At 41.0% G+C, this 10,623-nt stretch overlaps 1 protein-coding gene across 2 annotated transcripts; it reads right to left on the reverse strand.

Moving 5' to 3' along the window:
• Positions 1-6,783: 6,783 nt before the first annotated feature.
• LOC311295228 (extracellular superoxide dismutase [Cu-Zn]-like) lies at positions 6,784-8,531 on the reverse strand. Of its 2 annotated transcripts, none has more exons than XM_084416492.1 (2): positions 8,338-8,531; positions 6,784-7,473 (listed from the first exon to the last, which is right to left on the reverse strand). In XM_084416492.1, the coding sequence occupies exon 2, from the start codon at positions 7,456-7,458 to the stop codon at positions 6,805-6,807; it is 654 nt and encodes a 217-aa protein (XP_084272618.1). In that variant the 5' UTR covers positions 7,459-7,473; positions 8,338-8,531; the 3' UTR covers positions 6,784-6,804. The 2 variants fall into 2 exon arrangements, with proteins under 2 accessions (XP_084272618.1, XP_084272619.1); XM_084416493.1 differs by having other exon boundaries at positions 8,333-8,465.
• Positions 8,532-10,623: the final 2,092 nt, after the last annotated feature.

Here is a 10,623-nt window from a genome sequence, read left to right on the forward strand (position 1 = left end):
TCCAAGAGATATATGAAGTGAAAGGACATAACAGTGAACCATGATGTTAGAAAGTACACAATTCTTCATCCGATCTTTCTGACAATAATACTTTAGAACAATACTAGAGGTCGACCGATTCATCGGTTTTGCCGATTAATCGGCACCGATAGTTGATTGGTGGAACTATCGTTATCGGCAAAAATACATACCGATAGTTTGTCCTGGTTGCGTCCGTTGCTGGAGCGGCTGAGGAGCGCGCGCTGTCATTCATTACACAGTAATACCCCTTTTCCACCAACAAGAACCAGGTGCTGGTTCGGAGCTAGAGCTAGTGCCGGTTCGGAGTTGGTTCGACTGACGAGCCTCCAAAGAACCGGTTTGCTTTTCCACAGGATAAAAGAGCCAATGCAGAGCCAGGTCTTACGTCACAGCTACGTCTCATCTTTCTCAGCAACGTTAGCGCGGCGGCGCCAAACACAAACACATCATCAACAATGGCGCACGTTGCTTTGCTATTGATGTTCATGGCTTTGCGGACCTACATCGGCATCCAAACACGGCGGATCCAACGTGTTCGCGCGGCTCGCCATTATTTGTACAGACGGAGATTACAAGCGAGAGTAACGGCATGTACATAACATTTATTTTTAACAATAAGATGCCGACTTTAGCCTTAGATTTATATTTTAGATCGCGTCCATCGTGTTTAGCTGCTGTTAGCTCGATTAGCTGCTATTTGAAAATGGCGGTCACAAGTTTCTCTTCAGTCTTGTTGGTCACGGTAACCCCGCCCCCAGCCTCTGACGCAAGCGGTTCTTTCTTGGCTCCGTTCTAGACCCTGCAATGATTTGGTGCTACTTAAGAACCAGTTTTACTGGTTCGGAGCTGGTGCTTTGGCGGTGGAAAAACAAAGAACCGATTTGAAACTAGGCTCTGGCTCCGAACCAGCACCAGCTCTGCCTTGGTGGAAAAGGGGTATAAGAGAGAGCTGAGAAGGGTCTGCTGGCATCATGCAGTACAAGAGCGGCCTCTAGAGGTGTAATAAAATCTATCACTGATGCCTCATGTTCTTTATTTCGACACGTGATGCTGCGTGCTGCACTGAGAGCACACGCTGCGCGGAGAGCGCCGACATCAGATGCGTTTAAAGTACTGACTGCTAAAAGGTCTGTATACATTTTGTCATAAAGTGATTAATTTGTTGACTAAATGCTGCATTAGTAGAGAGAGAACAGCACAACGATATGTTTGTTTGCCTTCGAGGCTGAGAGGACGCTAACATTAGTAGTACCTCAAGCGGTTAAAACACTGACAAAAATAAACGTAAGTCCGACCTGAATGTTTAATGTCACAATTGTTACCATCTATTTGCATTAGTTTATATCCAGCTGGTCACTTTTATGCATTAAATATGCAGAGAAGTTGCATATTTATAGCTAGAGATAGCGAACTGAAGTGTTCATACAGCCGACAGAAACATATAAACAAATCAGAAAAGCATTAGATTTCGGTTATTTTTTCATCATCACTTTAATACATATTTTGTTATTTTGATTAGATAGCCTAATCATCAAGTGTTTATAAAATAGAAGCAAAAGTATGAGACTATACATGTAATATTTTTGTCATTTCAATGCTCTGGCGTTGTAGATATTTAAAGTTGGCCATATCTTTAAGCATGACTGTTTGGGTTTATATGAAATGATAACACTTACAATAAAATTCCATATGTAACATTAACTAAGGTTAATAACTGCTGTATAAGGATTGTTCATTGTTTGTTTAATTAAAATGTACTAATACATTTTTAAATTAAGGTTTTTATCAGACTAACATGAATGATCAAGGTGCAATTTGTTTTTATCCAGTATCAATTTTAAAAACTATCGAATTTAACTATTTAAGAACGGTTTGACCTAAAAATATCAAAATTGAAACTACTGCGGAAAAAAAGACACCTACATCTTGGATGCCCTTCAGGTAAGCTAAAACATACCAACATTTAATTTCAAAGTGAACTATCCCTTTAACTCCACATCCACATAAATTCATCAACTAACCATTCAGAGGCGTCCTGTTGCATTCTACATGTTGTCACTTCTTCTTGAGTCTCTCCATCTTAGTTTGACTCCGTTTCAACATTAAAGGCAGAACAGTTTCTGTCATTTTTGTGTCTGCGTGAGGTAATAGGAGCTGCTAACACGAACGAGCTCTTGAAACCCTGCCCTCTGCAGCAGCTCATTTGCATTTAAAGGGCCAGGCACAAAACGGTGTGTTTTTGCAAACCCTCAAAAAGTGACAACTTTAACATGCTATATAGAAATATCTGTGCGGTATTTTGTGCTAAAACTTCACACACACACTCTGGGGACATCAGAGACTTATTTTACATCTTGTGAAAAGGGCATTTTACCACCCCTTTAATAAACAAAACTCAAGTGTGCATGTGCTCTGGTGTTGACGTCGCTGACGAGCACAGCCAATCAGCAGGCAGACGAGACGAGATGTGATTATTGATCAAACCTGAGGGGTTTTTAGCGCGATAGTTTATTCAAGTGATCGCTATGCCAAAGTGGCAAAATATACAGTAAGTTGTCTCTACAGCAGGGTTTTTCCTGCATAGAGAATTACGAAGCGGGACTCAGGACTTTCTGCAAGAGCACACAAAAGAAACGTATGGAAATAATCCAACATGTTTGTTGTTATTTTCCTGTACTGGCGCATGTCTGCGACGTAAACGCGTTTGCGACAAGAGCCACCGTGAGCAGATCGGTGCCTTCACTGTCTAGCAGACTTTTTCGTTTTTACCCTTTAGACGGGAACGCGACGGTGGAGCGTTTTTAAGATATCCACTCTGGAGGGTGGTTTCACTTTTTTGCGTATTTAAGCCCCAAAAATGCCATCGCCGTCTAAACGAAAGGCACATCTGATAAAATATCTTTACGTTTTCACCTGCGAGCGTTCTCGTGTAAACAGGGCCTCAAAGACAAAGTATTTCTATTCAGGAAAAAACAATCAGGAAAACATATGCCTAGGGCACCTCCTAGTGGTCATTATATAAAACACAAAGGAAAAACCCCACATGAGATATTGCTTAACAGACCCAAAAGCACATAGATAGGCTATGATGAGTAATACTCATCAGTTCACTCAATGCATGTGTAAAGTTCAAAACAACTAGAACATGTTGTGTTGACATGACATTTTATGAAATTTGAATATCAGATATCTTAATGAACTCTACAACATATAACAAATGGAACTACAACACATGCAACAACAAATAGGCTAACAAAAATTCAATAAGAGGAACATTTTAAATGGTAACCATATTGTAAAACTTTTTTTCTGTCTGTTTTCTCTAAACACTGTAGATGAACTTGTGTCCATATTTTAAAGCGTTATATTCTGCATCTACATTTTAATAATAATACTAATTCGTTACATTTATATAGCGCTTTTCTGGGTACTCAAAGCGCTTTACATGGAAGGGGGAATATCCTCAACCACCACCAATGTGCAGCATCCACCTGGATGATGCGACGGCAGCCATATTGGGCCAGAACGCCCACCACACACCAGCTTAATGGTGGAGAAGAGACAGTGATGAAGCCAATCAGTATATGGGGATAATTAGGAGGCCATGATGGACAGAGGCCAAGGGGCAAATTTGGCCAGGATACCGGGGTTACACCCCTACTCTTTTTCGAAGGACATCCTGGGATTTTTAATGACCACAGAGAGTCAGGACCTCGGTTTAATGTCTCATTGGAAGGATGGTGCTCTTTGACAGTATAGTGTCCCGATCACTACACTGGAGCGTTAGGTCCCACATAGACCATGGTCCAGCAGCAACCTGGTTTTCTCAGGAGGTCTCCCATCCAGGTACTAACCAGGCTTGCTAACCTCTTACAATAACAAAGGTGTAGGTTGATGACGCATAAGCGGAATTATGGAACTTGTCGTCATTGCCAATGAGAGACAGATATCAGAGCCACATGCGAGTCCCGCGGATATAAAGGAATAAGGACATTTCATTCTACCGATCTACCCGCAAGTGCTGAATTAATACTCACAAATACCCCTTTTCCACCAGCATGAACCAGGTGCCAGTTCAGAGCCAGAGCTACAGTATTGCCAGTCCGGAGTTGGTTCGTCTGACGAGCTCTCTAAAATCCGGCTTGCCTTTCCACAAGATCACTGTATACATCTCATGTTGCCCAGCAACGCTAGCATGGCAGCGCCAAACACAAACACACCAGGCTTGTTCGAAATGGTTCGGCTTCTCGCAGACCGATCGGCTCATGACATCAAAGCACGATGCATCTCGAACAAGCCTTCCATCAACAATGGAGGTCGTTGCGTTACTATTGATGCTCATGGCTTTGCGAACCTACATCGGCATCCAAACACGGCGAATCCAACGTGTCTGTGCAGCTCGCCGTAACTTGCATAGACGGAGATTACAATCAAGCTGCTATTAGCTCGATTAGCTGCTGTTTGAAAAATGGCGGTCACGAGTTTCTGTTCGTCTTGTTGGTCACGGTAACCCCGCCCCCAGCCCCTGACGCAAGCGGTTCTTACTTCTAGACCAGCAATGTTTTGGTGCTACTTAAGAACCACTTTTCCTGGTTCAGAGCTGGTACTTTGGGTGTCGAAAAACAAAGAACCCATTTGAAACTAGGCTCTAGCTCTGAACCAGCACCAGCACTGCCTTGGTGGAAAAGGGTTAACAAGTCAGTTTATTTGGTGAATTAAACTTGTGAGGTAACGCAGCGCTGTTTCACTTGGTCTACACTATCACACTAAACTGCTTTTGAGTGTGTTGAAAGTTATAATGTTATTCTATGCGTTTGTTTGTCTGTATGAGACTAGCAGTAAGCTAGATCAACATTAGAATAACATACAGATCATATTCTAACATTTCATCATGTTGAGCTATATGACAGTTTTATGTACATTTGCTCAACTGTCTAATAAAATACATGCAAGACGCCTCTGTCAAGTCGAAGTTTACGGCATCTCGAAAACACCACGCCGATATTGATCCTCGTTTTAGTTCTCCTTTTGTCCCAAAGTCTGCTTGCCATGGTCCATAATGTTTGAACGAAAGTGAACATGGACGAGCCATTATTAGGGGTTCAAGCACAAAGTGCTAACACTTTTGAACTTTTACATTTGGACGGCTACAACAGGGTCATTTAGAAAATGGGCGTGGCAAAATTCACTCGAAAGCCTATAAATCCTAAACGAAAACTCAGAACTTAACGAAAATTGGTGAGCATATGTGAAATAACATTGTAAACAAGCATTCACAATTTTATGGAGATCGGACCATAGGTGGCGCTATAACTGTTAAAAAGCTTTGAAAACCATATATTTCCTATGTTAAATTGGCTGGAAATGGTCTTTTCCATGTATGATGTCAGTGGTTAAATGGTTGCCAAATAAAGCCAGCAGCCATATCACCCTGTAGCCCAAGACTGGTTGCCCACTGAAGCTAAGCAGGGCTGAGCCTGGTTAGTACCTGGATGGGAGACCTCCTGAGAAAACCAGGTTGCTGCTGGAAGAGGTGTTAGTGAGGCCAGCAGGGGGTGCTCACCCTGTGGTCTGTGTGGGTCCTAACGCCCCAGTGTAGTGACAGGGACACTATACTGTCAAAGAGCACCGTCCTTCGGATGAGACGTTAAACCGAGGTCCTGACTCTCTGTGGTCATTAAAAATCCCATGGCATTTCTCGTAAAGAGTAGGGGTGTAACCCCGGTGTCCTGGCCACATTCCACCATTGGCCCTTACCAATCATGGCCTCCTAATAATCCCCTTACATTGAATTGGCTCTATATCTCTCTCTCTCCTCTCTCCACCTATATCCGGTGTGTGGTGAGCGCACTGGCGCCGTTGTACTGTGGCTGCCGTCGCATCATCCAAGTGGATGCTGCACACTGGTGGTGGTTGAGGAGAGATCCCCTGATATGATTGTAAAGCGCTTTGGGTGTACAGTAGTACATATGAAAGCGCTATATAAATGCCTGATTCTATTCTTCTATTCTATTCTAAATAAAACTTAATGTCTTTTTATGTATTTGTGCCTAAAGGCCTTAAATGCTTGCACCCCGATAAATGCTGCTTGCAGCTTTGATTTAAAATGGGAATTTCTCTGAAATTAAAATCTTTGGGAACTTTTGGGATACTGGAAGTACACAACTGCAGGAAATATATTACACTTTGCAAGTGATTTTTTGGTTATTTTATTACAAAAATCTTACATATTCTAGCTTTAAACACCTCACAAGAAAACCAAGACTTTTTTTGCATTTTGATTCCCTGTTAACTGTACTAACAAACTGTCAGAATAATATACCCATTTGTTGACATTTAGCGAGAAACCTTATTTCAAAAATAAAATCTTATGTCAGAGGTTATGTCTACCTTGAACAATAAGGGTGTCCTCCCTTGAGATCTAGCCACACCCTCCAGTGTCATATTGCATCAACCTAAACCATTGTATCATTTAAAGAAATAGTGTATCTTTAATTAAAGGCCATTGTCATGCTCTGAAAGTGTTAACCCATTGAGCACAGTAAATCAAACTAAACGGCCCACTTTGCCTGCATTCACCCTACATTTATTTTTAAGAGTGCATTTACTATTGGAAGCTTTGGCCAAAAAGCCTCTGAAAAGACCAAGAAAAAAAACATGGGAATATTCAGGTTATGAAATATACTTTAATGTAGGACACATACAAAGAACACACAAGGAAAATCATGATTATCCCACTTGAATCTGGCCTTCCACCATATCCGACTCCCTCATCTTTGACTCTCAGTGCCTTCCTCCACATATTTTCTTGGGGGGCACTTCAGTCTTCTGCCACAGACTTGGAGTAGTAATACCAATCACACCGAGAGCAATTATCGGTCCAGCATTCCCACTGAGTTTACTCTCCTCATCTGAACCCATTCCCAGATCATCCTCCTTCTCATGAACCGTCACCGCACGTCCCAGAATGGAATAAGGCCCAAAGAGCTTGGCGTCTGGAAGCGTCAGGAACTGCCTTATAACTCCTTTCTCGGAAGCAAAGTTGCCCAGGTCTCCAGGATGATGAGGGTGGTCAACGCCGTTTGGATTATAATGAGGACCAACAGTGATGCTGCCTTGACTGAGGTCTCCATACTGATGGATGTGCATGGCACGCTCTTGACGATCGATGGCAGGCAAACCACGGAGGTTGATTTTCACTTCGACATCTCCATTGGGGAAGACCTGCTTGAAGAGGATTTGCCCAAAGATCTTTGGCTGGTTACGTGGCAAATTGGGGCTGGGAGTTACTTCACAAGTGGCATAGATGGTGTTGTCGAACTCCACGACTTCCGGCTGTGGAGCTTCGGCAGGCAAACACTCCTCCTTGTGGAACTCTCCTCCTTGTATATGCAGCACCAGCAATATCAGAGGGAATATTAGGATGATTTTCTCCATGTTGATCTTTAAAGCCTACAATGAAAAGTGGATTCAGTGAAATCATGCCATTTGGTTTAAGAACGTAATAGTTTTGATAAAAGGTCAAAGCTTTGTTGCAGGGAGCTTTGAGAATGGAAGTTGCATTAAGTAAAAATAGCACAACCAGATTAGTTTGCAATGGAAAAACCATACAAGAACCCAGACAGCAACCAGATCCGGCCCACATCTGGGCCGTGTGTAATCCAGGTGTACCAGATGGGGGCCGACACCATGTTGTCGGCCAATGTTGTCACACAATGTTCAACAACAATAATAATAATAATAATAATAATAATAATAATAAATAAAAACTTGCAGATAACACTGATGAATTATAAAAAGCCACTTAAGTGTACACACGTACACTTTCATAAGCGTCACACCTGCCAGCCAAAGTTCCTATGATACAAACCAATGACATACAGGTGGATGTAATCACACTAAAATGAGTCCAGGCAAAGGTTCATGGAAATGGAAAAGGTCTAGGGAGAAGTGCCCTCTGGTGGCCATGATAGGGCTTCTGCTGGCAGGAGTGACATTAAGTACATGTACTGTACACTTAAAAAAAAAAAAAAGTAATGCCAAACTAAGAGTTTTACTTTAAAGTACATTATGTTTTAAAAATATTTTTGTTGTGCTTTAAAGTACACTTAATTTGATCTGTTGTAGCCTACATGTTATTCAATATTAAATATAAAGTTAAGATTTTTTGATTGATATTTTTCACAAGGACAAGTAAAATAAAAGACAATATCTATACTTTTGCTTAAACTAAACTTTTTTTAGTTGTACTAAATCAAGTCAGTTGATGGAGAAAAAACAAAACAAGCCTAAAACAGCAAAGGTGCACTACCGTACAGCTGAAAAGTCGTCCTCAATCCGTGTGGAGCCTGAATATTGCAGTCACAAAAATACTACAACGCTTAATCCGTGTGCAGTCCTGACCTGGGGTTGAGAGAATGTTCCTTTTGGCTGCTTTTATAGGAACTCATGTTGAGCTACAAGTTAACCATGATAGTCTGTTAGTCACTAATTAAGTTCACCTGTGTTTCATTTAGCTCCCTTTGTTTGCCTGTGTATACTATTAACACATTTCTCGTTGCTTTAACACAAAATGCATACAATTGACACAAATTTAAAATGCTTGAACTTCTTTTACACACAAGCTCAAACAAGACCAAAACAATGGATTTTTACTGCCAAATTTACCGATGCTTTAACAATGTGTGTCAGAACAGATAACACCATGTTCTGAACCTAACAGGCTAAAGTCAAGGTAAACAGCTGTTTATCAGGGTTCTCAAGTCTCACGCATTGGCCGTGAGACACACGCAATTCAGCCAGTTCACACGCTCACACGCCACACCGTGCATTTCTCACGCTGAAAAGGCAATGCCAACCAAGTTGTCCTGCAAGCTTTATATATAACAGGCGCAGGCACAAGTTTCCTGCCGCCAGCGCGTTATCTCGGCCAGATTGCGTTCGTTACAAGGCAACATAGATGCGCGAACACACGGAAGTTGACGGAACACTCTTGGCCACCGTACGTTCGTTACTAGGTAACCAACAACATCGCGCGAACACACACGTCGTGATGGAGAAGGCAAGTTGGAAGAAAGCTCGTCTAACAATTTTATGCTAGAACATTTAATATATAACCCATCGTATACATTATTATTGATGCAGTCAAAAACTCGACAACTACTTTACAACCAGGCCAGAAGCTTTGGCTCAGTTTGGCTAGCTTACGTTATCTGAAACTAAGGGAAATGTTAGTGGGTATGGGAAGGAAAATAGATGTATTTCTTCATTTTATTTTAAATTATATATTATACTGTGTTAATAGCTGTCTTTCACGTTACATTAAGGCTACATGTATTAAAGTAGAGTGTTCTGGGTAATATATTATATCCTATCAAAACATATAGCCTAGTACATTAATCATTGCCATTGCATTTGTATTTTTCAAAGATGTCAGGGAAAAAGCAAAAAGATTATTTTATCATTCTGGGCACCAAAGGGTAAGCCCCCTAAAAAGGTTGCCAGATTAGAGGAGGAGACAGTGGAAGAGGTGGTGGCAGAGACGGTGGAGAAGACACCAAGATTTTTTTTTCCAAACTGTTTGGAGCAATTTGTTATATTTTTGTATATTTGTAATTTTGAAATATAACATTAAAGAGTATATTTGATGTGATGAATTGCTCTGTCATTTATCAGATCTACCAATTGTTATAATTTCAATTTGTGCTGGTTAATTATTGTCATGATATGAGGCAAGACACGAGTCGTGAGTCGTATAAAGAGAGTTTTTTTTAGCTACAGTACGGAGTAACGTAAACCATGCATTGGACTCCATCAATCATAATAATAATACAGAGTCCCCTAGTGGTTAGCATACCCAAACTACGGTAGTTTAACATGGACAAAAGACAATCTCACAACAATAATGAACAATGGGTAAAATCGGGGGCGGGGCTCCATTTTGGGGGGCGGGGCTCCATTAGGGCTCCTCCCCTAACCGCATGTGATCTCACTCCAAGCTTTTGATCAAACTTGAGAACCCTGGTTTATATTGTGAATTGAAACACAAATATATCCCCTGTATTTTATCCTATTGTTACTGAGAAACAATTATGCAATAATATAAATCACAGCTGATTCCCATCTAGGAAACACACTCAGGTTCTTTCAATCGCATGACCATATGGTATACGGTAACCGTACATTCTATAAAGCACTCTGAGATGGGTCTTTTTTTATTGAATTTCTGCAGCAAAAGACCTACAGTAAACCCAACAAAACAAAAATGTAGAGAAGCTTCAAAAGAAACTGCAGTGCAAAACACAATCTATGATCAATACAATATACTGTCTGTTGTATAAGGGCAGACCTGACACGTATACAATAATGCAGTTTCTGTAATTCCATCTGATGTTAGTGTTTTTATGACATTGTGCTATGATTGACTAAATCTTCCTGTTGGACGGCTATGTTATTTGATTTTGAGACATGTTTGCAGTGTTTTGGTAGGCATAGTGTATTATTGTATTTAGAAAATTAGTGTTGGAGTTTAGTTTACAGTGTGTGATTTTGAGCATGAAATTAACTGTTTTGCCAATTGTGTGTTGTAGGTGTGTTGGTGCG

This window comes from Rutilus rutilus (assembly GCF_951802725.1).
Source record: "Rutilus rutilus genome assembly, chromosome: 1".
NCBI classification, from domain to species: domain Eukaryota; kingdom Metazoa; phylum Chordata; class Actinopteri; order Cypriniformes; family Leuciscidae; genus Rutilus; species Rutilus rutilus.